General features: G+C 50.9%; 1 protein-coding gene, 1 long non-coding RNA gene and 2 other non-coding genes across 5 annotated transcripts; 1 reads left to right on the top strand and 3 right to left on the bottom strand.

Annotated features, from left to right (window-relative positions):
• Positions 1-1450: 1450 nt before the first annotated feature.
• On the bottom strand, positions 1451-5644 carry RACK1 (receptor for activated C kinase 1). The gene is made up of 8 exons (XM_070416924.1): positions 5440-5644; positions 4498-4669; positions 3912-4059; positions 3612-3707; positions 3136-3246; positions 2573-2713; positions 1947-2057; positions 1451-1566 (listed from the first exon to the last, which is right to left on the bottom strand). The coding sequence occupies exons 1-8, from the start codon at positions 5546-5548 to the stop codon at positions 1501-1503; spliced, it is 954 nt and encodes a 317-aa protein (XP_070273025.1). The 5' UTR covers positions 5549-5644; the 3' UTR covers positions 1451-1500.
• Positions 4225-4299, bottom strand: LOC139011868 (small nucleolar RNA SNORD96 family). The gene has a single exon (XR_011471685.1). It is a non-coding gene; the product is annotated as a small nucleolar RNA SNORD96 family (small nucleolar RNA).
• LOC139011883 (small nucleolar RNA SNORD95) lies at positions 5135-5202 on the bottom strand. Its single transcript, XR_011471698.1, has one exon. It is a non-coding gene; the product is annotated as a small nucleolar RNA SNORD95 (small nucleolar RNA).
• Positions 5645-7713: 2069 nt separating the features above from the next.
• LOC139011339 (uncharacterized) lies at positions 7714-15623 on the top strand. Of its 2 annotated transcripts, none has more exons than XR_011471597.1 (3): positions 7714-8376; positions 9844-9919; positions 13553-15623. It is a non-coding gene; the product is annotated as an uncharacterized lncRNA (long non-coding RNA). The 2 variants fall into 2 exon arrangements; XR_011471598.1 differs by lacking the exon at positions 13553-15623 and adding an exon at positions 11038-13544.
• Positions 15624-15666: the final 43 nt, after the last annotated feature.

The following is a 15666-nucleotide window of genomic DNA, read 5'->3' as shown; positions in this document are numbered from 1 at the left end:
CCCTTGGGATGTTGGAGCCAGTTTTGGCCCAATCCCATAGGCCACTCCCCTCTGAAGGATGCCTGTGGGGGAGCGGCTACAGTGTTTGGATAAGTTCAAGCCTTGGACTGATGGGAGGGCACAGTCCTCTCGTGGTCACGTGCAAGTCCCAGCACAATTATAGCCAACAGCTATAATTGTAAGCTTGAACCTATGGTCTGAACACGTGGCCCCATGTCCCTGAGTGATGTAGGCTTGATAGAGTTCAGGTGCATGTAGTTGAGTAGGATTAAAACCCACTGGAACAGTGGTTTTCAACCTTGGCTGCACATTAGAATCACCTGGGAATCTTTAAAATCTTGATTTCTGGGCCTCATCCTCTGGAAATTGTTTGTTATGGGGTGGGGCCACAACATTAGTAACAAAGAAACAATTTCCAGAGGATGAGGCCCAGAAATCAGGATTCTAAAAAGATTCCCAGGTGATTAATGTGCAGCCAAGGTTGAGAACCACTGTGCTATAAACAAACATACGGCTTGTGGGCATCATCATCTCTTAAAGCAGCAGCATCCCATGGAGACCCAGCTTTCATTCTCGTCTTTTTAAAGCCTTTCAGCCCCATTAGGTTCCCCCTTGGCTGTGCTGGTGCGGCACAGATGCCAGGCGCGGAGCTGGCGAGCGCTGCGGCAGTGGGGCCGGGAAGAGCAGGAGTGGCAGGTAGGCGCTGCAGGCGGTGTTGGACTGTGGGCTTCAGCCAGATCCCCACAGGCCTCCCTGAGGGACCCCACCTGTGTGCAAATTAGTGCACCAGGCCCCTAGTGTGTGTGTGTATATATGGGCTACTTCAATAGCTGTTTGTAATTTAGCCAGCTCTGTGGTTATGAATTCCAGACCACTGTACATATTAAATCTCCAGTTATGGAAGGAGTGAAAAGGATTTAGGTAGTTCTTTTGGTTGAGTTGACTTGCCTTTAATAATTAAAAAAGAAAGTCTCCATCTTAACAAAAGACCTAATATGATGTAGACTACATTAACCTTAACCAGTTTCAGAAAGTTTTCTAATCTTCCCTTTGGAAGAGTAACAAAATGCACCTCTGCTATATTCTTTTTGTGTGTGTGTTAAAGAGAGCTGGACCTGGTCCTGGCTGGTGTAGCGGCTCAGTTGGTTGAGCCTTATCTCATGCACCCAGAGGTTGCAGATTCAATTCCCTGTCAGGGTACATGCCCAGGTTGCAGGCTCAATCCCTAGTAGGGGCATGTGGAAGGCAGATGGGTTTTCTCTCAGTCTCAAATCAATAAAAACGTTAAAAAGCACCGAGGATCTATCTGAAATGTGACATTATAAAAGAGGGTACCTACCCAACATAGTCTGGCTTCTCCCTCTTCCCCAAAGCCTTGTTTACTTGGCCTGTGCTTCCAGCCTGCCAGCATAGAAATGGGAAGCAGTTTTTCCTAATCAGAGAAAGACGCTTTCTACAAGCCAGAAAAGCATTTTATTACTAAAGCTCTGCCATGTATTTCTAGCGGGTGCCGATGGTCACCTGCCACACTCGCACCAGGTTGTCTGTGTAGCCAGCAAAGAGAGTCTGCAAAGGAGAATGGAGTGATACGTCAGGGTCATGAAACTCTAGTCCCATTAATGAAGAAAGATGGCCCTTAAGATCCCCACTCTTCTAACTACATGATTATGAGTGATTATTCCTAGAGGAAGCAACAGCTGGTAAGTAAGGACTAATATGCCTGTAAATTGGTCAAATTAAACTGAACTGAAAGCAGGTAATCACTACCCTCTAGACTAGACCACTGGTCGCCAACCTTTTGGACCTCACGGACCACCGGCTTGTAACCGCTGCTCCAAAGGTTTCTTTAAACCAGTGATTGCCAACCTTTCGGACCTCACAGACCACCGCCTGGTGACTGCTGCTCTAGACCACAATCTTCCCTCCAAATGGGTACACCCACTTACCTGGCCATCAGCAGACCAGGCCAGAGAAGTACACTGGGGTGGCTCTGCCTTGCTGCTGGTACTGATAACTTCTTGCTTCAATTCATCTACAATGATCTTACCCTCCAAGTCCTGGGGAAGGAACAAAACGGAGTTAAGGCAACCCTGCACTTTAATGCCACTGATACTAAAAAACACCAAAAAACTGAAAACAGAAGTCCCCTCTCAAAAGTCCCTTTGTAACTGTTGAGATTACTATCTCAACAGAGGGTATTTCTTGCCACTCCCACCTGGCAATGCCTAGAGACGTTTCTGGTCGTCACTAAGGGAGTTTGCTATAGGCACTTACTGGTGAGTCAAGACCAGGTTTGCTGCTAAACATCCTAAAATACACAGGACTACCCCACCCCTCCAGCAAACATTCAGACGCAAGTGCCAACTGTGCTGTGGTTGAATAAGCTGCTCTATTTGGCCACTCCTTTAAGTAGGCAAAGACCGAATCACTGCAAACCCCAAACCCAGCAAGTTTTAACTAGCTTTTCCTGGGCCTCCACTGACACCCTGATAGCAGTTGTTCAGGAAATCACAATGTTGCCATGGCTTAGGGTACAGCTAGGTACCTGTCCTCAACTGCAGCCCATACTCACCCAGATCTTGATGCTGGGCCCAGTGGCAGCACAGAGCCAATAACGATTGGGGCTGAAGCACAGGGCGTTGATGATGTCCCCACCATCAAGCGTATAAAGATGCTTGCCTTCGTTGAGGTCCCACAGCATGGCCTGGCCATCCTGGGAGAGAGCAAGTTGAGTCAGGGCAATGTGACCTCTTCCAGATGTTAACCCCAGCTGTCTCAAGGTTGTCTTATCTACCCCACCCCCATACCCTAAACTTCCCCAAAACAAATGATTGAAGTAGCCAATATTTACCTCTATACCTTTCCTTTAATGCACCACCTCACTCACCAAACCTACCAAGAGTCTGTCATCTAAATCAAACACTTTGTTAAATGAGATCCTAATGTCATCAATAGCTTCCAAAGAAACCAGATGTATAGAAGACAATTGTTTTCTTTTGAACAGTACAGTATGCCTTAAAGATCTCATTGTCAGAAAGCAATCTTTGGAAACATTTATTCTCAGATTGCTCTCATTGTCAAGCACTCTTTCTAAGACGCTGTACCCACTGCGTAGGAGACTCCTGGCCCAAGTACCTTGCCTCCAGAAGCACAGAGGGACCCATCTGGAGAGACAGTCACAGTGTTCAGGTACCCCGTGTGGCCGATGTGATTGGTCTTCAGCTTGCAGTTTGCCAGGTTCCATACCTAAATTTGGGGTGGTGGTGGTCAGAGATGAAGAACGTGGCTCTGGAGCTGTCAAGAGGCAGAAGAGCTCTAGCCAAACAGAAAGGGCCTTTAAAGCTCGTTTCAAAGCGTTCCTGGATCTGGTGGTCATTTTTCATTTGATCAGTAACCAAAAAAAAGGTCTTGGCCACTTGTGGGCAATTAGGATTAAAACAGGTAACAAATGCTCTGTTGCCTCATAAGGGACTTAGGCCCATCAATTGGCTCCTTTAGACCAACTAGCAAGAAAAAAGTAAACTGAGGGACAAGTTGGAGTGCATGACCATCTGGGAGAGCGGGAACACACTCCAGCTGGCCAAGACCCTACACCCTGGCTCCAAGCTCACCTTGACCAGCTTGTCCCAGCCACAGGACACGATGATGGGATTGCTGCTGTTGGGCGAGAAGCGCACACAAGACACCCACTCCGAGTGGCTCTCGTCCTACAGATGAAAAGGAAATTAGGGAAAACCATCCTGTCCTTGAAACTCTTGACCCCACCCCTTAGTTACGATGACAATCTGTTTTCACACTTCCAAGCCCAAACCTTCAAGATGAATGAAGCCTTCGCAGATGAAGCCTGAGACCACGACGTAAGGCCCAGGTTCAGAGGGTGGGAGAGCACCTTACGGGTGTCGTCACTTTACCTGGACGGTGTACTTGCACACACCCAGAGTATTCCACAACTTGATGGTTTTATCTCGGGAGCCAGAGACAATCTGCCGGTTGTCAGAGGAGAAGGCCACACTCAGCACGTCCTTGGTATGGCCCACGAACCGGCGCGTGGTGGTGCCCCTGAGAGGAAGGACTTGGTCACTGCCAGCCAGACTCTGCGAGCCTTCTTCCAGGGAGACCGTTTGCGTGGCCTCGTTCCTGCCCCGGCGGAGCTGCGTTTCCTCATACAACCCCGGACATGGGTCTGCCCACGACGGGCCCTCGGCTAACAACGCGCCAGAGGATTCCCTTCAGAATTGCAGGACATGTCCTCACTCCCACACGGGGTTGGCTGACCATGTCGTCTGTCATCACCAGGATCCTCCGTTATGTTCCCAAGGCAGGACCTGTTCACTTATCTGGCAAGACTGCTCAAGCAGACCACTCCTCAGCACTTCTGCGCAACAAGCGCAAAGCAACAAGGAGAGAGCAAGCACCCACTGCCCCTCTAGGTGCCCTCTGGACTCACAGTTCCCCTGGGACCCCACCTCCCCCAGAGCGAAGTGAGCAGCTACTTGCGTTGTGAGATCCCAGAGGCGAAGGGTTCCGTCCCAGGAGCCAGAGAGGGCGAACTGGCCATCTGAGGAGATGACCACGTCACTCACGAAATGGGAGTGACCCCGAAGGGCACGCTGGGGGATGCCGTAGTTGGTCTCATCCCGGGTCAGCTTCCACATGATGATGGTCTTGTCTAAGGGCAAGGGAGACAGGAAGGGAAGCCCAGTGAGTGACCTCACGGCCACTTGCTCACCTGTGGACAAGCGGGACGCCCCGAGGTCCCGGTGGGTCCGCAATCCAACCAATGAGGGCAGGTGGAGGGGAACTGCAGGCCCGAGCGCATGCCCAGCCAAGGCCAAGTGACTCGCTACTCCAGAACCGAGTGGGCCAAGCAGTGCCCACCTCACCGGAGACCGGGGCGCTCTTTCCTGACACCGAGGCCAGCTCAGCACCCCTTTCGGCCTCATCTGACGGCTAATGCAGACGCGGTCCTCGGGAGCGGGAGGACCCGTGCGAGCTGCCTGCAGTGCAGCCGGGAAACCGCTCCGCGCGCTCCTGGTGGCCGCCTTCCCCGGGACCTGCGCACGGAAGCTTCCGACTGCGCACCACGCGGCGCCCTCGGTGCCCACCCGCCTCCCACCGGGCAGGGGCCGGGCGGCAGCTCAGAAACAGCCTCTGGTTCTCAGCACGGGCACTCAGATGGCATGTTGGTGTCATCACCGCCCCGCCCGGCCCCTGCAGCACACCTGCGGGGAGGCGGGCGGGACAGGAAAGCCCCCAGTCCTGCCAGCCTCCGGCAGCCGCGGGCTGGCCCGTCTCCACGTCTGCCTCCCGGCCGAGGCCGGGGCACAGGTCCGCGCGGCCCTGCCACCCCCTCTTCCCGGCCGCGTGCCACGGGCCCAGCCACGCGGCAGGATCACCCTCTCTCATCCTCCGATCCCCGCCCCGCATCTCAGCTCGTACCTCGGGAGGCGGACAGGATCATGTCTGGGAACTGCGGGGTGGTGGCGATCTGGGTCACCCACCCATTGTGGCCCTTGAGGGTGCCACGAAGGGTCATCTGCTCAGTCATGGCGGCGGCGGGTGCGGGGGTCGCCGCAGCGACGAGGATGGAGCTGGATACTTCAGAGAGAGCAGCAGCACAACCACCGCCGCTGCCGCCCTGCGAGGAAAGGAGAGAACAGCCCCCGCCGGAACCGGAAACACCCGCCCTCTTCCGCAAAATGGCGGCCCCCGTGATTCAATGCCGCGCAAGATGGCGGCGCCCTGGAGGGTATAGAGCGAGGTGAGATGACGCCTCACACAGTGTAACTTGGTAACGTGTATAAATATCCTGAAGCCAAGACCACCATGTTTCAAAACGCCCCTCGGACGCTGGGCGGGCCGTGGAGCCCGAGGAGGGAGAGGGACGAGCGGGCAGCCCCCCGAGACTCAGGCTTCCGGCCCGCGCCGCGGCGGTGGCCACGCTGCGGAGGTCGCGGTTGGGAGAACGGGGCCGTGCGAAACCCGCGGCGTCATGTCGTGAACGTGGACGGTGCCCAGGGCTAGCGAACCCCGAAAGGCTTCCACGCGCAGGGGCGACTCTTCCCGAGGTTTACGTCCGAGCTTCCGGTGAGACTCGCCGCGTCCCGCAGGGTCCGGTCCGCGCCGACCCCGGCGAGAGCGCGTCCAGAGCGGAAGCCGGGGTGACGGGAAGCGGGGGCGCGGGGCGCGGGGCGCGGGGCGCGGGCAGAACCGGGCGGGTCCGAGAGGGAGGCCTCCGGGCGCCGATGTCCGGGGGCCCGGCCTGACCGCAGGGAGGTGAGCGGCTCCGGGGCCGCCCGCGGCTGCACGTCCCGGTAGAGGCGGTGCTGGCGGCGCCCTCCGTGCTGACCTTTTAAATCCTCCCGGAGGATGTGGTGATGGTCTTTAGAGGACGCGAGGAGGGAGATCCGTCCACATCCCCGGCTGCCTCCCGTACACGGCGGGCCGGGACCGGGTCGGCCGCCGGGCGCACCGGCCGACTCTCCGATGGACCTGCGGACCCGCCCGGCCCGGGCTCAGGTCGCCGCCCCCGCCTCCCTCCGGCCCTCCCTCCCGGGGCCCCCCGGCCGGAGGCCGCCGTCTCCTCCAGGTAAAACGGCGAGGGTTGGACCCGGTCTCCGCTTCTCTGTGACGGGCCCGGGCTCGGGCTGCGGGGTGGGGTGTGGGGGGCAGAGCGCCCAGGTGCGGGCGGAGGGGCCCGCCTTCCCCGTGAGCGCCTCCGGGGACCGGCCCCGGTTCAGGTCTCGGGGGTTAGGTGGGCCGGGGGAAGGGGTATTGGGGGCCGACTGGAGAAGGACAGGAGCTGTGGGACAGACCCCGGTGGCCTCGGGGAAGGAGTGCTCCAATGGGAGGGAGGGGAGGTGGGAGACGAGGTGGAGGGAGGGGTGGGGGCCCCGGTGGCCATGGGGAAGGAGGCCCGGAGGGAGGCGAGGGCGGCGACAGCTGCCGCGGGGTGGGGGGCGCTCGGGGTGCGGAGCGGAAGGGCCGTGACGCCTCCTGGGAGCACCGAGCGCCGGCGGCCTGCACGCCCCCCCTCCGCGGGCTCCGTCCTGAGGCACCTGCGCCCCCGCCGTCACCCCCCGATCCGCTCGGCCTGTGCGGCTCAGGCAGGGGCTCCGCTCGCGGCGCTCGGGCTGCGCTGGCTGCTGGTCCTCGGCCCTCCAGAGCCCGCGCTCCCCACCTCCTGCCTCCGCCCCCCCAGGACGTCAGCCTCAGCCGCATTATACTTTCCCCTCGAGAAACTCATGTGGTGTTTGAACCGCCCGGGAGCCCCTGTGGGATCGGCATCCCCGAGGTCGGGCCGGGAGCCCAGGTTTGAGGGCCTCCGGGCTCCACTCACGCCCAGGGTGGGACTTTCTGCGCCGCAGGCCCCTCCGGAGGCAGGCAGTTCCCCGCGCGCCCCGCTCCCTGCGCCTCCCGGACTGTGACCCCTCCCGCAGGTCCAGGCCGGCGGCCTCTGCCCACACGGCCCCTCTCAGGGTCCCGGGGACTCGGGGCTTTGCCCTGGGGCGCACCGGGTCCAGGCTGGCGATGCCGGTGGAGGGGAGGAACGGGATACAGTGGGCTCTGCAGACAGTGGGGCCGGAGGACTCGGGCTTTCCCCTGCGGAGTCTCCTCCGACCACCGGAGGAGATTCGGGCCACAGTGCCGAGGGGTCCCCCACCCTGGAGGCCGCGTTGGGTGTAGCCAGGAGTGCGGTCGGGTGGGCATCCTTCCCAGCTCAGACTCAGCTGGAGCTACACTCCACCCACACCCGCTTCCCTCAGGGGCTGGTGGCTCCCTGCTAGGCACACCGGCCCCATCTCGCCCAGGTCAAGGCTCACCTGGACTCCCCACTCCCCTCAACCAGGAATCTTTGGATTCACTCGTCGTCCTCCAGAGAGCTGAGAGCTGAGCTCCTTCCGGGGGTGACGTCCCTCAGCCGTGGGATGTATCTGAAAATCAGCTGTGCCTCCCAGAGCCTGTCTCACCCAGAACCTCTCTACTCCAGCCTCGCAGAGGTGGCAGCCTGCTGGAGGACCGACCTGGCCTTTGGGGAAATCCCAGCTGTGTTCAGAACACTTTTAGGCAGAACTCTTTTGGGCTGGGCTCAGCCCCCCCAGTCCTCGCTGGGAGTTCACCCGGGCCTCACCCACTTGTTAGACGCCCCGGCCCCCCCCCCCTCTCTGTCCCCGTAGGCATCTTCTCCGTTCCACACAAGGTAGGAATCCCCAGAGGAGATTGGAGAGGTTCTTCTACATTCCTTCTCTGGAGGGGAGCCCACAGGACCCCCTAACTGGAAGAGCCCCTTGGACTTCTTGCCAGAGGCCGTGGGCAGAGACCTTCATTCCCTTTGTGCCAGCGATCAGGTGGAACGGGCTTCCCTCGAATGCGCAGGTGAGCGCTATGGTAGGCGGCAGCTGCGGGAAACGAAGGCCCACCATATCCCACCTCACTTTTCTTAGTTAAATCTAAGCTTCTTTAAGGTCTCCGCTCAGGCTGCCACGTCAGGAACGTGCTGTGGACCTCCTGACCCTGAGCTCTCAGGCCCCTCTGTTTCATGGCCTCAGTGTGCTGGGCCTTCATAGCACTTAGCTCAGCTTGGGGCTGCATCCCTGGGGCTCTGCTGCATACTCTGAGGACGGACTGGTCTGTTTCTGCTCCCATGTTGCGTTCCCAGCACAAGCTCGAGGGTTTGGCGTGTGGAAGAGTCTAATCTTGGTGGCCAGCCTCAGACTTAGTAAAGGCAAGTGGCTACTGTGAGGGAGGATGTTCAGGAAACGGTCTGCACGGGGAAGAGGCGCACGCAGCTTGGGGGAGAGGCTTCAAGAGGAAAGGGAGGAGAGACTGAAACCAGAGGTGGTGCTAAGGAAGTAGATTTCGTCCTGAAATCAAAGGACTTCTTTTTAGGATTCTCATCCCTCTCCTGCCTAGACTTGAGTTTTCTAAAAGGTATTTGCTGTCTCAGTGTCGCTAGGTTGAAGTAAGACTAGATACAAGGAGTTCCGGAGCTGGACAGGAGGGTCTCTAGGAGGATCATGAGACCTATGAAGGGAGGGGACTGGGGACTTCCCAAAGGCCTTATGAGTGAGGGTTGAATCTCTCTTCCAATCCATTCTCTTCTACCTATGCTACCTTCACGCCAGAGTTTAGTACTGGAATGTATATAAAAGTTATTTAATGACTAAGGCCTATAGAATTAGCTCAAAAATGTTGCTGACAAGGAAACATGGGGGTATAACTATAGGTTCTGTCCATTCTAGTAAGAAGTGGAGGTGTGGCATTAAATCAATTCTGGGAACAGCACTTACAAGAAATCACATGCCTTTTTCTTCTCTTGATAAAGACTCAGTGTTCATCTTAGGCAGAAATCTGAGATCTAACAGTTCCCCTGAAGCAGGTCCTAAGGTATTCTGTTGGGTCTTCCTGGGAGAGGGACTGGGGGATTCCGTAGGCCAGTGATGGCGAACCTCTGACACACGAACTCATTTTTTTGGTTGATTTTTCTGTGTTAAATGGCATTTAAATATATAAAATAAATATCAAAAACATAAGTCTTTGTTTTACTATGGTTGCAAATATCAAAAAATTTCTATCTGTGACACGGTACCAGAGTTAAGTTAGGGTTTTTTAAAATGCTGACACGCCGAGCTCAAAAGGTTTGCCATCACTGCCCTAGGCCTTGGGTGCTTTAGCTGATGTGCAGAGTCAGAAGCTGTGGAAGTAGGCCTGGTCCAGGCAGGACTATAAGAAATGCAGGGAGAAGGCAAGCTCTTGGCTTTGTTAAAGGATTTAAAGCAGCATTAGGTGGTAGGGAGAAATAAAAGTTGTGACCCAAGGTGCCTTTTCTGATTTTATTACTAGGAAGAGAATTTCATATGAACCAGGGCCAGGAGAATGTGTTGAGATGGAACCTTGAAGCTGGTTCGCTTACCACAAGGTAAGAGGGCTGAAGAGGAGACAGTATGTCCTGCTCACACTTGGGTTTCTCGGCCAAGTCTGCTGGGAAATTCCATCCTTTGCTGTAGGGAGAGGGGAGTCTGTGTGCCTAGGAAATGGCAGACAAAAAAGGGTTATGTGACCCCCAGGGAGCCTCTTCCAGGCCACATGGATCCCTCTTTGTGTTTCTGGGCCCATCTTGGTGCCAAGTGGAACTGTCAGCCAGAAGCCTCAGACCAACTCTGGATCCAAGTACATTAGGATGAGGGAAAAAGTCAGGAAGTCCCAAGTTTGAATCTCAGATAGCTGTGGAGGAATGAGAGTTCCTGTGTGTGTTTAATGTATTTTTATTAATTTCAGAGAGGAAGGGAGAGGGCAAGAGGGAGAAACATCAATGATGAGAGAAAATCATTGATTGGCTGCCTCCTGCACACACCCAACTTGGGATGGAGCCCGCAACTTGGCCATGTGCCCTGACGGAATTGAACTGTGACCTCCTGGTTCATAGGTGGATGCTCAGCCACTGAGCCATGCAGGCTGGGCAAGCCTTCCTGTTCTTTAATACAAATCCCTGAGATGTCCATTTCCCCCCTTTGGGAGGGGGAGAAAAGTACTAACTTACAGGCCATTTCCTTCCTCTTTGCAGGTCTCCCGATAACAGGAGCCTTGTTACTTCTCCTCCTGTGTTTCTCACATGCAGAAATGAGCCATTTCCCCAAGCACAGAGTTCTTACACTGTACCTCTGAGGACTCTCTGGTTTGTGGGCCAGAACTGTCATTAAAATTGTAATATATGGCCCTAGCCAGTTTTGTTCAGTGGATAGAGCGTCCACCTTTGGACTGAGGGGTCCCGGGTTTGATTCCGGCCGGGGGCACATGCCTGGGTTGCAGGCTCGATCCCCAGTCAGGGGCATGCAGGAGGCAGCCAATCAATGGTTCTCTCTCATCATTGATGTTTCTCTCTCTCTCCCTTCCTCTCTAAAATCAATAGAAATATATATTTTTTAAAAAGTGTAATATATCACCACCATCATCTCTCATGGTCTCCTTAGCCCTGTTCTTCCCACACCTCTCGCCTTTCTCATTAATACTGTCAGCACAAACTGCTTTCCCTTCTAGGACTCCAAGGCCTCCTCACCGTCCTCTGTCAGGAGTTGCTGTGAAATGAGAAAGGGAAGAACTCACTTACCTGCTTAATACTAGGTTTTGCCCTACATCAGGCACCAAATAAAACCTCATTTATACTTTTCCTGTTTTGAGGACCCAGCCTCCCAGCTGTTTTGGTGAAGGGGTTAATACAATTTTTTTTAAAAGCTAATTTCTACTAAAACCCTGTCATATCCCCTATAAGTGAAACTGGCTCATGGCCATTTTGGTTAGATTTTTTTGAAAATACAAGAAAGCCTTCTTTTAAGTATGTTCTCCTTATATGCTTAAAAATTTCATCTTACAGCCTCTCTCTCCTGATTGGGTAAATAAATTGTATTTGTTTTTTTGGCTTATTTTCGTCTTTCCTTTGGACTTGCTATTACTCTTTAGGGCCCTAGGAAGGAGCAGAGTTCAACCTACTTTAGTCATCAGCCAAGTATAACTATTTAAAAAATCAATTAAAATTAAACACAATTGAAAATTTAATTCCTGAGTTGCACTAGCCACATTTAAAGAGCTCAAAAGTCATATGTAGCCAAAACCGGTTTGGCTCAGTGGATAGAGCGTCGGCCTGCGGACTGAAAGGTCCCGGGTTCGATTCCGGTCAAGGGCATGTACGATGGTTGCGCGCACACCCCCAGTAGGAGATGTGCAGGAGGCAGCTGGTCGATGTTTCTCTCTCATCGATGTTTCTGACTCTCTATCCCTCTCTCTTCCTCTCTGTAAAAAATCAATAAAAATACATTAAAAAAAAAAAAATGTGGTGAGTCAAACAACATTTGAAAAAAAAAAAAAAAAAGTCATATGTAGCTAGTGGTACCTGCTGTATTGGACAGCATAGATTTAGAACACATCCATCAGTGCAGAAAGTCCTTTTAGATCTAGTATAGAGGACTAGTAAGCCTGCCTCACCCTCTTTGTAATCTTATTTTATTAGTCAATACATATTTGTAATAACTTCATGGTTATAGGATAACTTTCAGAGGGGGTCAGGAGTTGGGGTGGGAAATAGCAAGGAAATTATAGGCCCTATAAAAGTTTCAGGAGGCATGGCATAGTGGCCAGAGGTTGATGACCAATGGCAGGGGAGTCTTAGCTTTTAAGGAAGTACTTTAGGGGCTGATATTCATATGTACCAACACAGGGCCACCCACACTCTGACAAGAGTAGACAGGCTCTGGTCTCCTGTATTAGGTCTGCATAATACTTAAAAAACAAAAGACTGCCCTGTGGCCTTGCTGAAACTGAGTAGCTAAAGTGATTTGCTTTTTACGAATCATTTCTAGATCTTGATTTCATATACTGCTTTGTCACTGTCCTGTTCTCCCAAATGTCAGTGACATAAGCAGCGCTAATGTTTATAAAAGGCTTGCTGACCCTGCCATCTCCACACCAAGAGCTGGGAGAAGTCTGGGCCCTATCAATTAACCGACTGATGTTGAGACTACATTTAGTACGGGTCCAGCTAGGTAAGGCTGTTCTTCCACTGAACACTTGAACAACTATGCCAGGCACTGGCTCTAGGGCCTAAGTGAGGCTAGTCTATGGGTATGACCAGTTTCCCTGCATCTAGAACAGTAGTTCTCAACTAGGGGTGATCGTGCACTCCCCTCCCCTGACATCTCATCCTGCAATGTCTGGAGAAATCTGTTGTCACAACTGGTGGAGTGGTGCTACTTACATTTAGTAGGTAGAGTCCAGAGACTCTTAGCTTCCGAGATCAGATGAGATTGGGCACTTTCAGGGTGGTATGGCCGTAGACAAGAGACTCTTAAGTAGCCTACAATGCACAACCTTCTCCCCACCACCAAAAATTAGCTCACTCAAAATGTCAACAGTGCTGAGGTTGAGAAGCCCTGGTCTAGACCATAACATGAACCAGCTCTTCACACCAAGACCAGTCACAAGGTCCAGGCTCAGTAGGATAACAAATATCTGATAAATTGGGAAGGAAAACAATTAGAAGTTGATCGAACGGTAGCTAGTATAACGAGTGTTTTTAACTGCACCAGAAAGCTAAGAGCTAAGGTCATAGTGCGATTGGAGTTGAGGATTTCAGGTATGTAGCAAGTCTATGTGAAAATGAGGTCCCAGGTACAGCCACAGGGGTAGAGAGGAGCAAGTTTAAACAGTCTGACTTTCATACAGTGGTCAATAGCTAAACCTGTAGGGAAGACCTGCAATAAACAGATGAGCTTCTGGTGGATATGGATATATCAGTTTTTCTCAACATTTTTGTAACCCACACCTCTACTCATACATCTAAAAATCTTACATTTTCCTTCCAGTGATATTTAAATTTTCAAAATTAAGTATCACAACTAAAATCAATTTAAAAAATGGTAATCTTGGAATGCAAAACTTTATTCAGATGATATGATAGCCATGTAACAGTTATACCTTAACTTTTTTTCCTGGGCGGTGTAGAAGATGCAACAAAACGCAAGCTGTTTAACAATATTCTTTCACTGTTTTCTCCCCACAGCTAGATATAGCAAAAAAAGAAAAAAAGAAAAAAGAAGCTTTTACGATGTAAGGAAAAAATGGAATGAAGTATTCTGTTTAGTCGTTTGACATCTAAATTTCTCTAGAGCAGGGGTGGGCAAACTTTTTGACTCGAGGGCCACAATGGGTTCTTAAACTGGACCTGAGGGCCGGAACAAAAGCATGGATGGAGTGTTTGTGTGAACTAATATAAATTCAAAGTAAACATCATTACATAAAAGGGTACAGTCTTTTTTTTTTTTTTTTAGTTTTATTCATTTCAAACGGGCCAGATCCGGCCCGCGGGCCGTAGTTTGCCCACGGCTGCTCTAGAGTATCTGGAAGTTGCTAGTAAAAACAATCGGACTTTTGAGTTCCATAAAATCTTTCTGAAGTTCTTCCAGTGAAAACTAAACATCAGTGTGAAACACATTCTTCCCAAAAGCTACCAAAGAATACATCACCCCAAAATAGTTCTGTATATTTCACTTTTTTTCTTGAAATAACATTCATGAATCTGGTCCCCAAAAGACTGACAAGAAAATTAGACATTGTTAGCATGAGTTTGCTATCTGTAGCTGGATTTTTGGCAAGTTTTGCTTCAAGTATTTAATAATGAGCAGTGCTGGTGTTTGCTCCTGGACATTTCAGGGTCAATGTATTTTAAACTTCAATGTGTTACATTCTGAAAGTTTTAATTTTAAAGTACAGGTTCTTTTTTGTTGGTGTTTTAAAATCAGGATTGTTCTGTTACTGGTGTTCCAAATTCTGTTGTTCTGACCATAAATTCAGCTAAATTCAGTTCTTTAACAACCAAGGAACCTGAGTATATAACAGAAAACACTCTGAACAGCATTTAGATCTTCAAAACCCAAGGCAAACTGGGATCAAATGTAATGTTTTTCAAATAATGATGCTGACAGCAAGGCTGAAGATTTCCAGTAGATTGTGGGCAGATCGATGGAAGTTTATGGTTGGTATTGACTATTGCAGGACATCTTGAATGCCAATTTTCTTCAATTTTTGCCCCCCAAAACAAAACCGATCCAAAACATGCCATTGCTGTAGCACCATCAATGAATACTATAATTTTTCACCAAACTCAGCTTATGTGATAACAGTTTCAAAAAAAATACTGTCTTTAGTGGTCAAGTATGAGGCTTATGAAAACAGCACATCCATGGTTTTTAAAGCCTAATTGTGAAAACAAGCAAAGCACAATTTCCTTTGTCAGTAGATTCATCTCAACTAATAGCAAAGAAAGATGAGCTGATGTTTTTTAAAACCTGAAGAGTGATATGCTCAGTCATCAATTCCTTGTTAAAACTGCAGAAGTAAATGAAGAGATTCTGGGATTCCTCAATTTCCTCTTAAAGTTGTGACAGCATTTGGAATGTAAGGTTTCACAAGTTTCTCCATTTTTTTCTCCTTTGCAATTAAAAGGGCTATTTAACATTAAGCTTTCATGGCCTTTGAAGATTCCTGTTAATATTCCAACACAGTCCAATCTTAAAGCTGCAGAGGATTGTACTCTGTAGAACACTGTTTTTAATGGCATAAATTTAACAGTGTTTGGCATGGTGTCACTGCCCAACACTCAAATAACTCAACTGGAGAAGTTGACCCTATCTTCTACATCATAATGTGAATATATGCTTGATGAAGACCTCAAAAAAAATTGGCTGCCATCTTTAGCTATGTCAAAGGAAAAAACATAAACAAGGAATACTGATGATGGAAGCATCTGGTCCCCCTTGCAGAGCGATGAATGACTTTATAGGCGGCAGCTGGGTGGCAGGGCAATATAGGCATCCAGCTATGCCCGAGCCTCCATAGGTGAAATTCTTTGTTCATTTTCTTTTTATACACCCACCTGCCACCTAAAACCTGACACCATTTAATGGTGCCCTTAGTCAAATCTAAGTGGTCTTACTTTCACAATCCTCTGATTCTAGCTTGAAGAGTCAAGACGAACTCTAACTCATGGAATGGACAAAAAGGAAGATGTAAATAAGTTTTCAGAGTTAAAAAGCCTCTTTTTATACAAAATTAAACTTTAAAAGAACATTGACTTTGGGGGGTGGGGGTGGGAAGAGATTAACCTAAGAACTTATA

The sequence above is a fragment of the Myotis yumanensis genome, unplaced genomic scaffold, assembly GCF_028538775.1.
Source record: "Myotis yumanensis isolate MYYU_CA2020_CCGP unplaced genomic scaffold, mMyoYum1.0.hap1 SCAF_5, whole genome shotgun sequence".
NCBI lineage: Eukaryota > Metazoa > Chordata > Mammalia > Chiroptera > Vespertilionidae > Myotis > Myotis yumanensis.
This window is presented reverse-complemented; position numbering and strand designations above follow the sequence as displayed.

Bases quoted from the DNA above. Each gene is read 5' to 3' on its own strand.
- RACK1 (XM_070416924.1), bottom strand. From the start codon at position 5,548: ATGACTGAGCAGATGACCCTTCGTGGCACCCTCAAGGGCCACAATGGG. The intron at 3,247-3,611 runs GTGAGCTTGGAG...CCCCAAATTTAG, and splicing joins GCTGGGACAAGCTGGTCAAG to GTATGGAACCTGGCAAACTG. The intron at 2,058-2,572 runs GTGAGTATGGGC...TTCCTTCCCCAG, and splicing joins GGCCCAGCATCAAGATCTGG to GACTTGGAGGGTAAGATCAT.